Here is a 19,291-nt window from a genome sequence, read left to right as displayed (position 1 = left end):
GGCTTATATGTATTGTCTATTTTTAGTTGAATCCTTGGCTGAATTTAAACAATAGCTGTTGATTACTTCCCAAATGCTATATAGGCCTAAATAGTATCATTGATGATATACAGAATGATTGATACAGTATGGTTACATTTAATTTGGTCTGTGAACCTACCCTTTGGAATGACTTTGATAGCAACAGTGAGATTTCTCAACAATCATTCTCACGATAGCACATTGGTAAAGACAGAATCTCTAAACTCGCACGACAATCGTGTGCCGTATTCTATAGCTGTAATCTTAGATCCCATAACCACATTTCATGCTAGTTAGCTATCTACATTTTCTAAATTTCGTCGGTCACCAGAGATCAGCCTCGATGTTGCAGTGGGTTACTAATTGTGTTTTTGTCATCGGGTCTTCCTTTGACAGCTACGTCATGATGATGCCGTTCAAGTGCCAGGCGCTGGTGGAGTTTGAAGCCATGGAGAGCGCCGACCAGTGCGTGACATGCGGCGCCAACAAAGTGGTCCTGTATGGCTCAGTTGGTAATGCATGGCGCTTGAAACGCCAGGATTGTGGGATCGATTCCCTGGGCCACCCACAGAGCCACCCACACGTAAAATGTATGCACGCATGACTGTAAGTCGCTTTGGATAAAAGCATCTGCTAAATGGCATATATATTATTATATATTATGGTAATAGTCAGTGACAAATATCAAGGCTAAGCAGGGCTTGGTTAAAACCCTGGATGGGAGACCGAAGGAATAGCTGTAAATAGATCAACTGTCCAGTAAGAGATGTTGCCCAGCCTATTGTTTTTTTTCTTATAGTGGGTATTAGGTTGAAGATCTGAAGTTGTTTCAAAGGTACAAATTCAACATATTTTATACAAGGTTTGTCTATGTTGAAAATTGGTTACCATGATGACATAATCCTGTGGTTGAAATGTTACCCCTCAAAACAACTGTTGATGACATTTTTCAAATCCAATGTATTTTCCACGTAGATTCCACATCACAATATGTTAACAAATGATGTTGAAACAACGTTGATTTAACCAGCTTGTGCCCAGTGGGTTGACTACCGTAAGTTAAACTATTGAAAGCTAAACCATTGTAAACTAAACCATCGTCAACTAAACCATAGTGATCTAAACTATTGTCAACATTGTAAACTCAACCATTGCACTGAACTGGCATGAAGTTCATGAACTCACAGTGGTGATGGGATAGAGAGGGTTCTGAATGGACAGGAGCAGGACTTTGTTGCCACTGTTGGGGTCATCGGCGTTAGTTGGCCGCGTGATCCTCTTGCTGGTGGAGTAGTTGAAGAAGGCCTGCTGGCCGCCAATGTAGACCGCTTCGTTGGTGCCGCATGTCACGCACTGGTCGGCGCTCTCCATGGCTTCAAACTCCACCAGCGCCTGGCGCTTGAACGGCATCATCATGACGTAGCTGTCAAAGGAAGACCCAATGACAAAGACACAATTAGTAACCCACTACAACATCGAGGCTGATCTCTGGTGACCGATGAAATGTAGAACATTTTGATAGCTACCTAGCATGAAATGTGGTTATGGGTTCTGAGATTACATCTATAGAATACGACACACGATTGTCGTGCGAGTTTCGTTATTTTGTCTCATGACAGAGAAAAAGTTTCCCTTTTTATTGGATGCTATGCGACACTCGACAAAAAAATCAGACTGTCATGCAATATCTGTTGAAAACAGTGATAGTGTAAACTAAGTTGAAACTACCCGTCATCTTGCTTCCAAAGAGAACCACAATGGAAATAAGCCTTAGGGCTTTATCCTCAATAATGTTGCATGTAATGTTGTCACCGGCTGGAGCAGCCTGCTACTTTTAATGATCTAATAAATTAAATCAATCAACAAATCAATCAACAAACCTGGTTTCAGTCATGTTACAGACATTTATTGATTGTCAAGCAACAATCCATGTTCGTACTTCTCAATCAATCCAAAGAAAATTATGACCCTTTTTACAACAACAACAACCCAAAAAACAATGGTTACAACATTTGTCACAAAGTGCTTTACAGTCACTCAGCCTCCCAAAAAGCAAGCAAAAGGAAAAACCTCCCTAAAAGAAAGAAACCTTCTTCCATTGATGTTCAATCCACAACCATACTATCAATAGAATTAGTAAGCAACAAGCCCTACGTCTAATATATCTCTTTACACAGCTCTCCTTTGGCAACAATCATATCAATCAGAATCAGCATTCACGAATCAACTACATCCTGCCACAGGAAACAGAGACAGCATTCATACACAGTAAGAATCCCCACACACTGAAGACCTAGCCAGTGTTTCACTCAGTGGCCCATATTCAATTTTAGCTCCCCAATTCCCTAGTTAGATCACTCAATGTTTTTCTTATACAGACTCTAAAAGTAGATGCTCGTGTGAGAATTTGTCTCGTCTAACAGAACCTCAAACCAAACTGATGTAATTGCTTTGCAACTCAACATTTGTGGAGAGATTCTAACACGGCAGATAGAAACCAAACTCTATGTAAGTTCTCGCCTCTCTTAAATGTGCTGCTTATTCACCACACATTCTATTTTTGTTGAACTAGAAAGAGTTCAACATTAGTAAAAAATAAAATGTCCCCCTGGTTACGCTTTATTTTACAGTCAACAACTATTCATCTAGCTAGTATCTTACATTATACTACTACTAAGAATGGCTGGTATTGAATGATTGTGTTTATAAGACATTAGAAGGTGGTCATCTCTGCATTATAACTGCATTATACCCGCAGGCAAAAAATATATATACCTTATTGTTTTTTAAACAACAACAAAAAGTACCAGATAATGCACTACTTAAATTGCAGACAGAGCACACTCTTCACCCCCATAAATAGCATTGCACAATAAAGCCTCCCCATCATTCTAATGTGAATGCTGTCCTTGAAGCTACTGTTTGAGTGGAGCTGACAGCTCACGTTCACCGTGTCACAATATGTCTGCCTGTGGCGTACTCAGAGACCTACAGTATATCGATATTGCACCGACCTAAAAATACCCTTGCCTGATCTCAATTCCGACTACAGCACTGGGAAACGTACTCTACCAGCGCACAAGTCAAGTCCTCTGCAATCAAATCCACATCCCATAATATCCTCAAAGCGGCGACCCCCCGAGTTACGGAAATATCAAGTGACACTGGGATGGATGGTGGCAGGAAGATATTTACAATAATCCCAGGCATATTGGCCCCGTACACACTCAGGTTGTAAAACTGATGTACAACGCATTTTTACACAATGGTTGTGATACAACTGCTATGTTTGTGATACAATGGAGAGTTTGTCTGCATAAAAACGTTTACCCAACCATTGTGCAGTGTCTCCACAAAACGTGTGTATCAACACTTTTGTGCAGAAAAACTCTCCCTTGTGTCACCACCGTTGTGCCGAATGCGTTGTACATCAGTTGAGCAACTTGAGTGCGTCTACGGGGTCATTGTCTTTTTCCAAATTTCACCCAAATTCACCTCGACTTCAAATCAAAAACGTTCTTGATTCTCTAAGTGAACGTGAAGGGGCTCTGCAAATAAGCCTCTGCTGTGTATTCCCAGTTGTGTGAGTGCCTCAAATGAGACTTCCCCAGGCAGTCCCATGCAATAAGAGTATCATTATCATGTTTGTCCCCAGAGTACTTATACCCTTGAGTAAACATGTGTGGTCTGATGTTAAAAGCAGGCAATTTAGAGGACAGACATGAGCTAAAAATAGAGGTCCTAAATGGCATACATTCAGGTTTTCCAAGCCCTTAATGGTCATTTTCTACGAGAAATATGATAACCGGGAGATTGTTTTTGCATTTAAATGCATTAAAAATGGATTTCCAACACTGAAGAAATGGCAATGGGAGATAAAAAAATCCAGAAAGAGGGAGTTGTATTCTTACAGGACAAAGAGTCCAATCCCATTGGCTTTGTTGGAGAAAAACAATCAAACTGCACACAGGGAAAAAATATGCATCTCAATACATTCTGTTGATGCGTTCAATCAGTGAGCTGCTCAGACGCATAATAGTATTAGAATACTAACTACCATATATAGTAATATAGTAGTTGGCTCTTCCTGGTAAGTGAAAACTGAGTTACAGTAAGTGCAAATCTGAACTATGAATACAGTTATGTAATGCACTACAGTGCAGTACATTTAAAATATAGTACATTTAAAATAATCATATGCACATGCAACCATGTAATGGAAATGAGGCAAAAGATTACCACATGTCCATCAAAGCAGAACAGACAACAAGAAATATCACCTACCAGATGTTGCCAAACTTCTCCAGGGCCTCCACCAGGTCCCCCTCCACCACTGACTCACAGAGCCCCCGCACGTGGACCACCGGAGAGGGGGCGATCCTGTGGGCATCCTCCCCATTGTCCTGGAGGAGAGAGGGGGGACAGCGGTCAAATGGGGTTGAAAGGTCAAAGGTCAAATGAGGTATACCACATGGATACATACGAAGGCCGCTTTCACAGCCACGAAGGTTTAACATAACGTAAATGCAACCAAACACCAAAGTCATCGTCAGCATCGGCACTTAGTGCCTTTGACATGCTGTTAGAGTGTACAAGGAGTGAAATCGCATGTTCTCTTGTAACACTGTTTTCTGCATGTTTATAGTGAATTTGTTTGTGTTTTGTAGCAATGTTTGATTTGGTTTGGTTTGAATGACTTCAATCATAATTGTTTTATTTAACTCATTCTTGAGGCCTAAGGAAATTCAGCCTCTTCAGATTCCTTGACACGAGGGCCATTTACAGACCGGAAGGAAAATACAGTGCATTCGGAAAGTATTCAGACCCCTTGACTTTTTCCACATTTACAGCCTTATTCTAAAAAAATTTTTTATTTTTTTTATGTTCCTCATCAATCTACACACAATACCCCATAATGACAAATCGAAAACAGGTTTTTAGAAATGTTAGCAAATGTATTACAAATAAAAAACAGAAATACCTTTTTACATAAGTACTCAGACACTTTGCTATGAGACTCGATATTGAGCTCCTGTTTCCATTGATCATCCTTGAGATGTTTCTACAACTTGATTGGAGTCCACCTGTGTTAAATTCAATTGATTGGACATGATTTGGAAAGGCACACACCTGTCTATATAAGGTCCCACAGTTGACAGTGCATGTCAGAGCAAAAACCAAGCCATGAGGTCGAAGGAATTGTCCGTAGAGCTCAGAGACAGGATTGTGTCGAGGCACAGATCTGGGGAAGGATACCAAAACATTTCTGCAGCATTGAAGGTCCCCAAGAAAAACAGTGGCCTCCATCATTCTTAAATGGAAGAAGTTTGAAACCACCAAGACTCTTCCTAGACTCTCAGACCATGAGAAACAAGATACTCTGGTCTGATGAAACCAAGATTGAACTCTTTGGCCTGAATGCAAACGTCACGTCTGGAGGAAACCTGGCACCATCCCTACTGTGAAGCATGGTGGTGGCAGCATCATGCTGTGGGGATGTTTTTCAGCGGCAGGGACTGGGAGACTAGTCAGGATCGAGGGAAAGATGAAAGGAGCAAAGTACAGAGAGATCCTTGATGAAAACCTGCTCCAGAGCACTCAGGACCTCAGACTGGGGTGAAGGTTCACCTTCAAACAGGACCCTAAGCACACAGCCAAGACAATGCAGGAGTGACTTCGGGACAAGTCTCTGAATGTGCTCGAGTGGCCCAGCCAGAGCCCGGACTTGAACCCGATCGAACATCTCTGGAGAGACCTGAAAATAGCTGTGCAGCGATGCTCCCCATCCAACCTAACACAGCTTGAGAGGATCTGCAGAGAAGAATGGGAGAAACTCCCCAAATACAGGTGTGCCAAGATTGTAGCGTCATACCCAAAACGACTTGAGGCTGTAATCGCTGCCAAAGGAGCTTCAACAAAGTACTGTGTAAAGGGTCTGAATACTTATGTAAATGTGATATTTCCGTTTTTTATTTTTAATACATCTGCAAACATTTCTAAAACCTGTTTTTGCTTTATCATCATTTTACCCCATCATGGGGTATTGTCTGTAGATTGATGAGAATAAGGCTGTAACGTAACAAAATGTGGAAAAAGTCAAGGGGTCTGAATACTTTCCGAATGCACTGTACTTCATTCATTCATTTTAGGCGAACAACTTGAGGCCCTCTCAGTAGAACTACTGATTTTCAGAGGGTTTCAGAGGTGAAAGAGAGAAAAGGAAAGAAATATCCGGATAAGAGAAAGGAATAGAGGGGTCTGAATACTTTCCGAATGCACTGTATATCCTGGTCTGTCACACAACCTAAATGTAACATAATTTAAGCCCAACTCTACTGCAAGCCTTCAGACTGTGGGTCCTTGTCTTGCAACTGGATGTTGTTAAATCGCAGCACAGGCTGTTAAAATTAGTAGCGCTTCACACCTGTTTTACAGTGCCTTCACACTTTTCTCAAAGTGAGGAAAATATGCTAATGATGAAAACCTTTAGGGGGAAGGACTTCTGAAATAGCAACTTGCTGAGCATGAGAATCACGTTGTAAACTGTTGCGCAACACCTTTGTAAGCTCTGTTTGAAAATTAATGAATGCTTACGTACATTTTTACATTTTAGCAGACGCTCTTATCCAGAGCGACTTACAGTTAGTGAGTGCATACATTTTTCATACTGACCCACCGTGTGAATCGAACCCACAACCCTGGCGTTGCAAGCGCCATGCTCTACCAACAGAGCTACACGGGACTTTACGTATGACAGTACAAGCGGAATTGAAAGTAGCGGGAAACCATATTTGAACGCTCACCTGATACATTCATGTTGGACTGGCTATTCAGGGATTCAAATATGTATGTTGAAAAAAAAAGAAGAAAAGTGTTCTGAGTCATTGCCAATATTGCTTATATGCTTCACAGACCAACCATGTAAATGCAAGTCTTGCAACAGTACCAAAAGCTGATATCTAAAAATGACACAATTAATATGCGAAGTGAACGCTGTACATTCAAAAAGCTTTTCTTAGTTTCCAATTAAATTGGATAACAGATTACAAACAATGAGGAAAAGCACATTAAAAAAACTAATTAAAAGCAAGTATCCACTAAAAGCCGCTATGAAACAAGAGGAGTAAAATTGGGGAGACCAATATGAAATTACTATAAAACCACTTCACAATGAATTAATGACCTCAGCCGATTTTAAGTAATGAGATTTTTAAATAATCACAATGAACCAAAAAAACAGCAGCTGCAGTGAACAGGTTATAGCATCCATTCGTATAATCTTCCAAATGGATGCAATATGTTGGGAATTAAGAAACAAGTCACCCTGATGAGACTGGAGCTACTGTACATAAGAAAATAAGCTAACAGTAATTGTAATCAGACAGCAAAGCGTCTGCTCTACAAAAAAACAGATCGTCTGACATCCAGTCTCCCAATTTCTCAAGACAACTTGGGCTGCCTTGTTTCCACCATAGCCCGGCTTTGAGAAACCGCATTGACAAGGGCCACAGCACTTCTGAGGCAACCAATTACTTGGCCCTCTTCTTTGTTAGACGCTAGCTCTTCCAGAAGTCCAGGACGGTTCATTACTGGAGCTGTCCGTTGTGACAAATTCCTCCCCTGTCTAGTCTAGCCCTCCATGCGCTCTGGGACAACGCTGAGCCCCACACGGCTCTACTTCAGACACAGAGACAAATTCAATCCTCACCGACAGGCACTGCGCTTAAGACGAGATTTGTTTACAATTGACCACATTCTTACCCACAGCCTCTCTAGAAAGATTCACCACCCTTCTCCCGAAGTGTGCACTTGCACACTTTCTTCCAGGGATTTAACAATGATAGACACTCCCTACAGCCAATGCTTACACCAATCATTAGCTTTTAAATCCATGATGGGAAGTGTGTGAGTGCACACTTTTGGAAAAGTGTGGAGAATCAGGACGCAGTCAAACGTCTCTGGAAATGAAATAACTAAAATAAGCTCTAGAAATGACAACCGCAATCCAGGGACGGTGTTTGTCTGAAGAAGAACGTCAATTCATTCCGAAAGCAATGTGTAGCTCAACAAGCTCCTGTAAAGACACTGATATATTCATATCCCTTTCCTGGTGATCTCTTTAATGCTCGGGAACTTGGAGAGTGGGAAAAAAAACATGCAAAACTGTCGCCTGTCACAGTGGTAAAGGAAAGCCTCAAGTTTCTTTTGTGCGGTTCTATGACACGTTGAGACAGATGACGAATAATAGAATAAGTGGTGTGCTTTTCGCTGGGGTAAAATTAAGCATAGAAACTATTTCAAAAGCCGCTTTTTGGCTCTCGAGCAGCTGCTGTTTGGAAAATATCTGAGCTATCTTCTTTTGATGCCTGCACTTGAACACAGTCAGGCATACCTACCACTACTTTAACTACCCAAACTTTCAAGGGTGTCTTCAAAACTGAAAGTATCTCTCTGTACCTTTCATTCTTCCATTTCTTTCTTTCCTTGTTCCCTATTTTTTTTTCACTCTGTCTGTCTGTATCTCTCTCTCTCTCTCTCTCTCTCTCTCTCTCTCTCTCTCTCTCTCTCTCTCTCTCTCTCTCTCTCTCTCTCTCTCTCTCTCTCTCTCTCTCTCTCTCTCTCTCTCTCTCTCTCTCTCTCTCTCTCTCTCTCTCTCTCTCTCTCTCTCTCTCTCTCTCTCTCTCTCTCTCTCTCTCTCTCTCTCTCTCTCTCTCTCTCTCTCTCTCTCTCTCTCTCTCTCTCTCTCTCTCTCTCTCTCTCTCTCTCTCTCTCTCTCTCTCTCTCTCTCTCTCTCTCTCTCTCTCTCTCTCTCCTAGGCAAATGGGTAACCGCCAGCTCCAAGGAGACATTACAGTGCCTTTTGTCAGTCCCATGCAGCACAAAGCTATTTTCACCAACTGACACTTTCAGTCTGCCTCTTCTCTCCTTTAAAAATGGCACTGATGAATCGTGAGTGACGGAGCAACGATTCATCCTATTATTCCAGCCAATAATCCCCGGCAGCCAGCCGAGGAGATTAAACGCAATGTCACAAGAGGTTAACGCAGGTGCGCACAACCCCCCCTCTCTCACACACACATACACACACACCACAAACAAACCACACACAGACACTGGATAAGACCACTGGATCAGACGAATGTGTTTACAAAGAAATACATAAATAGTATTTGTTCACATGTGAATGACTCAATCCTCTCGCACAGTAGCTGATAATGACAATTCCCACTGATTGAGACTCAACCGCAGTCACAAGCCACTGCTGCTGTTGTTGTGAAACAGCATCCAGAAGCACACAGTAGCAGAGGACCTCGCAGGCCACACACACAGGATACACACCTCCCCAGATCTGTTTGCAGTTTGATCTGAAACATAGCTACATCAAAGGATCTCGCACCACTTACTCCACCTCTACTGCTATGCCACGTCCCTTACACTCTGCAGAACAATGCCCTGCCAATACCATTGAGTGATATTCTTATAACGTTTTTTTTTAGCAAAAAGCTAGGGGGTACCTGATTCACTCCCTGTGATGTTGAAATAGTAACTCTTCTGTCTTCTGAGAGACTCGCTAATTCAGGAGTTCTTTTCCGTTTTCTCTGAACAATCATGGCAGTTGCGGTCGGAAAATCACCTCAGTCAAAATGGTAAAAACAACAACGAAAAAACAAAATGTCAACCTTCCAAAGCTTCGACACTAACACCTTAGCATGAGCAAAAGCACGAGAGCGTGCAGTTTTTGCTCGATGCAGAGAGCGACCTTGTTTCTGGCAACTGGCTTTGTGAGGCCAACACTAAACGCACACACGCACACACACACTTTGTTTTTTTGCTGCTTGAGCAACCTTTTCGGTATAACTCTCATAAAGGTTCATTAAAGTACACTTTAAAGTACACTTTAAAAAACGTTCTAGTGTAGATATAACCATTGCCTGCCGCAAAGCACATCTCAATAACCCCTTTTTACAATCCTCATTCACACACTTTTGATTTTTATCCTTTTTAGGTATTATAGAACTGTCTCAAAAGGGTTCAATATAGAATAATTTGACAAAACCATCCCCAAAAACAACTAACCTCTCCAGAAGCCTTCTAAGCAAAGTGTGCACTTTAACATCAGGTGTCAGCATCAGATATCTCTTCTCCACTTGCACATGTTATATTTAGAACGCTGAAGACACTCAAAGAACAACTTAGGGCAAACAGGGCTCTTTCAGAGAATAGACACATATACATGTTTAGTGTTGTGTTACAGTAGGCCAGATACAGGGGTTGATATACTGTTTGTGTGTGTGTGTGTGAGAGAGTGTGTGTATGTGTGTGTTTGTGTGTGTGAGAGAGAGAGAGAAAGAGAAAGAGTGTGCATTTGTGAGAGTAGGTACTGTACCAGTCAAATGTTTGGACACACCTACTCACTCAAGGTTTTTTCTTTATTTTGACTATTTTCTACATTGTAGAATAATAGTGAAGACATCAAAACTATGAAATAACACATATGGAATCATGTAGTAACCAAAAAAATGTTAAACAAATCAAAATATATTTTATATTTGAGATTCTTCAAAGTAGCCACCCTTTGCCTTGATGACAAATAACACAAAACATTTTCTGGGCTAGTAATGGAAGAAATAACACACAAAAAAACGAAATACTGCAAAGTTGCTTGGGAGCTAGAAGCAGAGCAGCCATATCTGTGGGCGCCATCTTTGTGAGAGAGTGTGTGTCTACACCATAAAATCAACGGTAGAGTATTTCTTTACAGAGGAACCAATCTAGAAACCAACAGATTATCAACTTCGAGACACAAATATCCAATACTTTCTCTAACTGCACAGCCCGCCAGCCCAAATGCATTGAAAACCATACAGCGTTGCTTCTTGGCTCAGGCTCTGTGCTCACCGCAACGCCCTGCCTGCTGAAGCAGGACCCCTCCTGTCACTGGCTGGATGTGGTTTTCTGCTGAGTCAGTCACCGTCCGGGCCAGCCAGTCTCTTCACGCATCTCTTTCCGTTCAGGTTGGGTGTCCCCAACCGAATCTACTCAGACCAAGGGGTTGAGTTGGAAGTTGGAACATTTTCAATTTATAACGCAATAACTGTCTTAAAGCAGTTCCCCACATGGGACAATAAAGTTAGAATTAAATTGAGAGCAGGCTCTTTTTGTTGTCATTGCTAGCTAGCTCGCTAGCACTTAGCCTTTGGGACCAGAGCAGCAGAGTAGAGCAGAGGGAGATGCTAGCTGTAGGTCATCAGCGAAACATCCTGACAACCGTAAGCCTGTGGCATTAATCATTGTGGCAGTTTGTTTCACATGATGTTAGTAGGGGGTCAGGGTTTTAGCGTCCGTGCCAGGCGAGACGACCATGTTTCTGCTGAGCGAAGAACATCCTCTAGCCTTTTTTCGGGTTAGGACCCCTGAGTGTTGTGGTCCCCCTTCATACCCCTCGTGCACACACACACCCGCGCACACACACACACACCCGCGCACACACACACCACCACCACTATCAGACAGAACAGAATGGATATGACAGTTGAACAGCTATCTCATACTCGGGGCACGGCCGCGGCAAAGGGCATTAAGTACCACCCCCCCCCGCTCCCCTCCCTTGCCCTTTTCTCCATCTCCATAGCAACAGGATCTCAGCTCTTTTGGGAGGAATGAGAAGTGAGGGGGTGACAAGCAGTGACACATCCCTTACAGTGACATTTGCGATCAAGGACGGATGTAGATGTATAATTACCATTTTAACATACATATTCATCATCCCTGGCTTGCTACTTAGTTTCTAGGCCCCCGTTGATTTGCAACTAACAGGCATTTTGGTTTTGCCGTGCGAGGGCCATTAACTAAACCGAGTTCCTCTTTTCTCATTTATTTTTTCTCCCTCCTTCTCTTCCAGTGATGTTCTCATTAAACCTGGCCTTGTCTGCTACCGCTAAATGAGAGCGGTAACCATTTACCAGGTCAAACGCTGCACAAACAGGGCTAACAAGGCAGAAGTAATGCATAATTTATCTTGCCCACAGCCAGGGTTCTACGGAACAAACAATCTGATGAGGCAACATTTGTTTTAGAGCCGTTTGTCGAGAGTCGTCATTAATTTAACCATTCTGATAATGTCTCCGGTTGCGTCCCAAATAGCACCCTATTCCCTATATATTGCACTACTGTTGACCAGGGCTCATAGGGTGAGACGAGATTTTGAATCTTTTGTTCTCTCCTGGTTCCTATCTGTGTTTCTTCAGGTAAAGGGAGAACGCGGACACTTACGAATTCCACTAGTGTTTCAGGCACTCTGAGAAGCGCCTTTGCAATGTGACTTCCAGAATCACAATATCCTTCCATTAAAACTTCTCAATGAAATATACAAACTGAGAATGGGTATACAGAACAGTGGTCTGCTTCAAGTCTTTCATTTGAGAAAAGATGGACCATTGTTTGTTTGGTTCAATTGAAGCCGCTTCCCCCAAAAATGGAAGTAGATATTTTCCCAAAGTCCTTGAGCACAGGAGAGTGCTTCTCACACACACACACACACACACATGCACACACACACACACACATGCACACACCCACACACACATGGCCGAATCTCTTTCAACATCTCAACCCAGAACTGCAGAGTGTGGGCATAGCAAGCAATATCCTGCACAATACATCACTTAGAGACGCCTTCGAAGCCGGCTGTCAGAAAAATACTGCACTGCATTGGCCAATGTCGACTCCCCTCCGCAGCCATGGTAATCAACACTAACAATGTTCAAACAGTGTTAGCGTCATCAGGCTAAGGCCACAGCAGACACAAACACAACTCAAGAAAGGGCTACAGTGTCCCTATCCTAATGCTGGAGGCTATTTTTGTATCCTTCTTCATAAAATAGATGGCTATTCTCTCAAACAATCATCTGGAGGGCAATTGGGACAGCACACAACCCTCCAGTGTAATATACACACACACGCACCCATACACACACTTATCCCTTAAAGGGATAGTTCGGGATTTTGGCAATGAGGCCATTTATCTACTTCCCCAGAGTCAGATGAACTTGTGGATACCATTTGTATGTATCTGCATCCAGTATAAAGGAAGTTATAGGTAGTTTCACGAGCCAATGCTAACTAGCGTTAGCGCAATGACTCTGGACTTTTGCCCACTCTAAGATAGAGCGCCATCCACTAAACTCATCACTGTATCCTCTATATGAGAGTGGGCTGGCCTTCCTTAGCTCTTCGGAGACTAAGTCATTGGTACGGTTTTATTAATAAGGCCATAGTGAGCCGGCTCCCATTTGACATTTGTCCAGCAGACAAATGTCAACAGTCGCCTGCACTCACATGACTGTGTCTTGTCGACTGTGCCTTAGTCCTGTACAGATCCAGTTATCAGCCCCTTCCGCTTGGAATGAGCTTCAAATGGTCCTGAAATTACAGGAGCTCATCCCTTTAAATGAGTTTAAAGGTGAGATAAACACTATGATGGGAAATGAAGTGGGGGGCTGTCAATCATTTTAACCCTAGTTTCTCCACACCTCCCCAAACCATCTTGCTGCTCAATGTGTAAATGTATATTTTTAAACAGTAGTGCTTTGTGTTTTATAAATAATAAATAATATGCCATTTAGCAGACGCTTTTATCCAAAGCGACTTACAGTCATGCGTGCATACATTTTTGTGTATGGGTGGTCCCGGGGATTGAACCCACTACCTTGGCGTTACAAGCGCCGTGCTCTACCAGCTGAGCTACAGAGGATGCTGTAAAACATTTACATTTACATTTACATTTTCGGCATTTAGCAGATGCTCTTATCCAGAGCGACTTACAAATTGGTGCATTCACCTTATGATAGCCAGTAGGACAACCACTTTACAATTGTTATTTTATTTTTTATTTTTTATTTTTTATTTTTGGGGTGGGGTAAGGGGGGGTAGAAGGATTACTTTATCCTATCCCAGGTATTCCTTAAAGAGGTGGGGTTTCAAGTGTCTCCAGAAGGTGGTGAGTGACTCACCAGTGTCGGAAACGTTGTGTGCTACTATTTCGGCCAGGTCTCTCTTATATTGAGACTAACCTGGTAAAATAAAATAAATAAAATAACAGAGCATGGGTGATTACCATCATCAAACGACGAGAGGAAGGCATAAAATATCCCCCTTGTCCAGCTGCCTGTGCCCTTTCTGCCTATGGGCCCCAGTCAAAAGTAGTGCAGGGAATAGGATGCCATTGGGGATGTACACCTTCTCTCTCCTTTCCTTCTCACCCATGCAGCCACAGAGGTTATTAATATGGATATGATTGGATTCTATGCCCTACTTTTAAAATTACACATTGACATTCGGCAGGAATTTTCCACCGCTTTGATGATCTTCACAGATGTTTTTTCTCCTACATCTCTTTCTCTATATTGTTTCAACGTTGTGCGCGCCGAAGCTTGCTTTTTATTTTCACTTCAAAGGGGGAAGCCTAATTTCACAAGGCTGCAGGCATTTGGATTGTTTCTGTGATGTTGCACGCACAATGAAAATGTTATTGAGGATAATGAGTTTTGGCACGCACGAAAACTGGGCTTAAAAGAGACTGCGGTGCTCATGGTGCTTTGCAATCAATGTGTGTATTTTTGAAAATCATTCAAGGTCGTTATCTGTGAGGGCCTGTCACAATCACCATATTCACCATGAAATTGATCATCAACCTTTGACAAAGAATTGCTTGAAAAACATGATAACTGTTCATAGGTCTTTTCTGACGGACCAGGGCATGATAATAATAGTAATAATAAAAATATATAATAACTTGGGGGTGCTTACTGTATATAGTCTTGTTTCACTGTATGTACAAGTGGGTAACCTGTACAGATGTGAGTCTTTTTGCATATAGGATCAGTTTTGCCTTTTAGATCATGATAAGATTTAATGGGTGGGGGGGACCTGATCTAAGATCCGAGATGCTTTTTGGTTTCTTGATTTTTTTTGTGTAAAGATTCCGGTTGCATGGATTGAAAATATCCCTACACCCACTCCCACTGCTGTTTGAATATGATAATTGTCTATTAATTTAATTCAAACATCAGTGCAGCTACCACCATATTGCTTTTCCTCTCTTTGATTTCAATGTATTCAGAGTGAATACATCCCAATGCTGTTTTGAGAATGTCACCTTCAACCTTGAAGTTAAATAATGTCCCCACTGATCAGCATATCTTTTGAATGTGAGGTTAATAAACGACTTAGCATTAGAGAGAACACGCTTTACATACATCCTAACACCACACACACACACACACACACACACACACACACACACACACACATGCACACACACTAGCCATATCCTTCAGTGGCTCAACATTGGAATGTGTCTTTGACCTCTAATTATTGCAGAAGGAAAAAGATTATCGTCCAATTTTAATTTGGGTAACATCATTGGCGTGCAGGTCTCTCTGAAATGCAAATGTTCTGTAATTATGCCAATGTAAAAAAGGAACAAACTTGTCAACAGATGTGGTGGAATATTCATTCTCATATTTTTACATATCAAACGAGTGTTTTTTATCACTCAAACGCATAATCACCCTAATCACACGAAGAGATAACAAAACAATTATTATTCTCCTCAGACGCTGTCTAAAACATACATTAGGGAAAAGGCGAAGAAGACCTTTACTACTAGATGAGTGAATGTGTAATAAGGTGAAACCATGCTCATGTGATGACTAAGCTTGCCAGAGGCCTGAGGATTTGTGTTAACTTCCCGAGCTAATGACTAGCCTTGGCTTTAGCTCAGCGAGCTGCGAGAGACCCTGCTTCGAACCCTGGTCGGAACCATACTGAAACAGCCAATGAAACCTAGCTATTCAAAATAAACGAACGTTCCAAATGTTTCAGAAGGGCCAGTGAAGTGTGTCCGTCTCTTACTCAGTTTAGGCCACACATTATCAGACATGCCATTATGTAGCCTGATTGCATTTCAAGCTGAAAGTGGCAATGAATACTAAGCATTTGCTTGATTATTGATTGGCAGACTTTAATGATGTTGGTCCATTGTTTTGAGGCTGACAGAAACAGTAAAGACAGTGGCCTGAATTGGTCTAGCAGTTCCTGTTGCTGCCGGCTTCAGAGCACATGTACAGGTCTACATGATATACAGGTTCATTTGATCACTCTGTTGTTGCAGATAATTTTCCTGTGCAGCAGGAAATGCAAACTTGTTGTGTATTAGAGGTTTAAAAAGGCTTCTAAAGTTTGTAATTTCCACTTTAAAACAAAAAATGTATCAACCCCTACCAAAATGTCCATTAATTATAATCCACATAATAATTCACATTTCCTGTTACTGCAGGATTATTTTCCTACATTTACATTTGAGTCATTTAGCAGACACTCTTATCTAGAATGACCTCCTGCTGTGAGAAACTGGTCAAATTAAGATATAACATATACAGTGGGGAGAACAAGTATTTGAAACACTGTCGATTTTGCAGGTTTTCCTACTTACAAAGCATGTAGAGGTCTGTAATTTTTATCATAGGTACACTTCAACTGTGAGAGACGGAATCTAAAACAAATTCACATTGTATGATTTTTAAGTAATTAATTTGCATTTTATTGCATGACATAAGTATTTGATCACCTACCAACCAGTAAGAATTCCGGCTCTCACAGACCTGATAGTTTTTCTTTAAGAAGACCTCCTATTCTCCACTCATTACCTGTATTAACTGCATCTGTTTGAACTCGTTACCTGTATAAAAGACACCTGTCCACACACTCAATCAAACAGACTCCAACCTCTCCACAATGGCCAAGACCAGAGAGCTGTGTATGGACATCAGGGATAAAATTGTAGACCTGCACAAGGCTGGGATGGGCTACAGGACAATAGGCAAGCAGCTTGGTGAGAAGGCAACAACTGTTGGCGCAATTATTAGAAAATGGAAGAAGTTCAAGATTACGGTCAATCACCCTCGGTCTGGGGCTCCATGCAAGATCTCACCCTGTGGGGCATCAATGATCATGAGGAAGGTGAGGGATCAGCCCAGAACTACACTGCAGGACCTGGTCAATGACCTGAAGAGAGCTGGGAACACAGTCTCAAAGAAAACCATTAGTAACACACTACGCTGTCATGGATCAAAATCCTGCAGCACACGCAAGGTCCCCCTGCTCAAGCCAGCGCATGTCCAGGCCCGTCTGAAGTTTGCCAATGACCATCTGGATGATCCAGAGGAGGAATGGTAGAAGGTCATGTGGTCTGATGAGACAAAAATATAGCTTTTTGGTCTAAACTCCACTCGCTGTGTTTGGAGGAAGAAGAAGGATGAGTACAACCCCAAGAACACCATCCCAACCGTGAAGCATGGAGGTGGAAACATCATTCTTTGGGGATGCTTTTCTGCAAAGGGGACAGGACGACTGCACCACATTGAGGGGAGGATGGATGGGGCCATGTATCGCGAGATCTTGGCCAACAACCTCCTTCCCTTAGTAAGAGCATTGAAGATGGGTCGTGGCTGGGTCTTCCAGCATGACAACGACCCGAAACACACAGCCAGGGCAACTAAGGAGTGGCTCCGTAAGAAGCATCTCAAGGTCCTGGAGTGGCCAAGCCAGTCTCCAGACCTGAACCCAATAGAAAATCTTTGGAGGGAGCTGAAAGTCCTTATTGCCCAGCGACAGCCCCGAAACCTGAAGGATCTGGAGAAGGTCTGTATGGAGGAGTAGGCCAAAATCCCTGCTGCAGTGTTTGCAAACCTGGTCAAGACCTACAGGAAACATATGATCTCTGTAATTGCAAACAAAGGTTTCTGTACCAAATATTAAGTTCTGGTTTTCTGATGTATCAAATACTTATGTCATGCAATAAAACGCAAATTAATTACTTAAAAATCATACAATGTGATTTTCTGGATTTTTGTTTTAGATTCCGTCTCTCACAGTTGAAGTGTACCTATGATAAAAAGTACAGACCTCTACATGATTTGTGAGTAGGAAAACCTGCAAAATTGGCAGTGTATCAAATACTTGTTCTCCCCACTGTAGGTGTTGCCGTTTGAATTTAGTTTGCACCGCACCCATACTTTCCTGTCTCTGTTTACTATCTCTGTCCAGTAAAACAAAAAGTAGAGTGATGATGATCGTGAAGGGAAGGGCTCGGCCATTCAATCTCACAGTGAGTTACATTATGGCATGTTGCCACTACTACCAAGTTACATTATGGCACGTTACCACTACTACCAAGTTACATTATGGCATGTTGCCACTACTACCAAGTTACATTATGGCACGTTGCCACTACTACCAAGTTACATTATGGCATGTTGCCACTACTACCAAGTTACATTATGGCACGTTGCCACTACTACCAAGTTACATTATGGCACGTTGCCACTACTACCAAGTTACATTATGGCACGTTACCACTACTACCAAGTTACATTATGGCATGTTGCCACTACTACCAAGTTACATTATGGCACGTTGCCACTACTACCAAGTTACATTATGGCATGTTGCCACTACTACCAAGTTACATTATGGCACGTTGCCACTACTACCAAGTTACATTATGGCACGTTGCCACTACTACCAAGTTACATTATGGCATGTTGCCACTACTACCAAGTTACATTATGGCACGTTGCCACTACTACCAAGTTACATTATGGCACGTTGCCACTACTACCAAGTTACATTATGGCACGTTACCACTACTACCAAGTTACATTATGGCACGTTACCACTACTACCAAGTTACATTATGGCACGTTGCCACTACTACCAAGTTACATTATGGCACGTTGCCACTACTACCAAGTTACATTATGGCACGTTACCACTACTACCAAGTTACATTATGGCATGTTGCCACTACTACCAAGTTACATTATGGCATGTTGCCACTACTACCAAGTTACATTATGGCACGTTACCACTACTACCAAGTTACATTATGGCACGTTACCACTACTACCAAGTTACATTATGGCACGTTACCACTACTACCAAGTTACATTATGGCATGTTGCCACTACTACCAAGTTACATTATGGCATGTTGCCACTACTACCAAGTTACATTATGGCACGTTAACACTACTACCAAGTTACATTATGGCACGTTACCACTACTACCAAGTTACATTATGGCACGTTACCACTACTACCAAGTTACATTATGGCACGTTACCACTACTACCAAGTTACATTATGGCACGTTGCCACTACTACCAAGTTACATTATGGCATGTTGCCACTACTACCAAGTTACATTA

At 42.1% G+C, this 19,291-nt stretch overlaps 1 protein-coding gene across 1 annotated transcript in view; it reads right to left on the bottom strand.

Moving 5' to 3' along the window:
• LOC311113520 (heterogeneous nuclear ribonucleoprotein L-like) overlaps positions 1-19,291 on the bottom strand; it is a 67,315-nt gene that overhangs the window by 27,784 nt on the left and 20,240 nt on the right. Inside the window, exons 2-3 of the mRNA XM_084156760.1 lie at positions 4,306-4,424; positions 1,207-1,444 (exon numbers count right to left, since the gene is read on the bottom strand). Of these exons, the coding sequence (XP_084012886.1) occupies positions 1,207-1,444; positions 4,306-4,424 (357 nt within the window). The remainder of the gene's footprint in view (positions 1-1,206; positions 1,445-4,305; positions 4,425-19,291) is intronic.

Source organism: Coregonus lavaretus (genome assembly GCF_964263955.1).
Source record: "Coregonus lavaretus genome assembly, chromosome: 40".
Classification (NCBI taxonomy): domain Eukaryota; kingdom Metazoa; phylum Chordata; class Actinopteri; order Salmoniformes; family Salmonidae; genus Coregonus; species Coregonus lavaretus.
The sequence above is the reverse complement of the archived record's forward strand: the minus strand, read 5'-3'. Positions and strand labels throughout refer to the sequence as shown.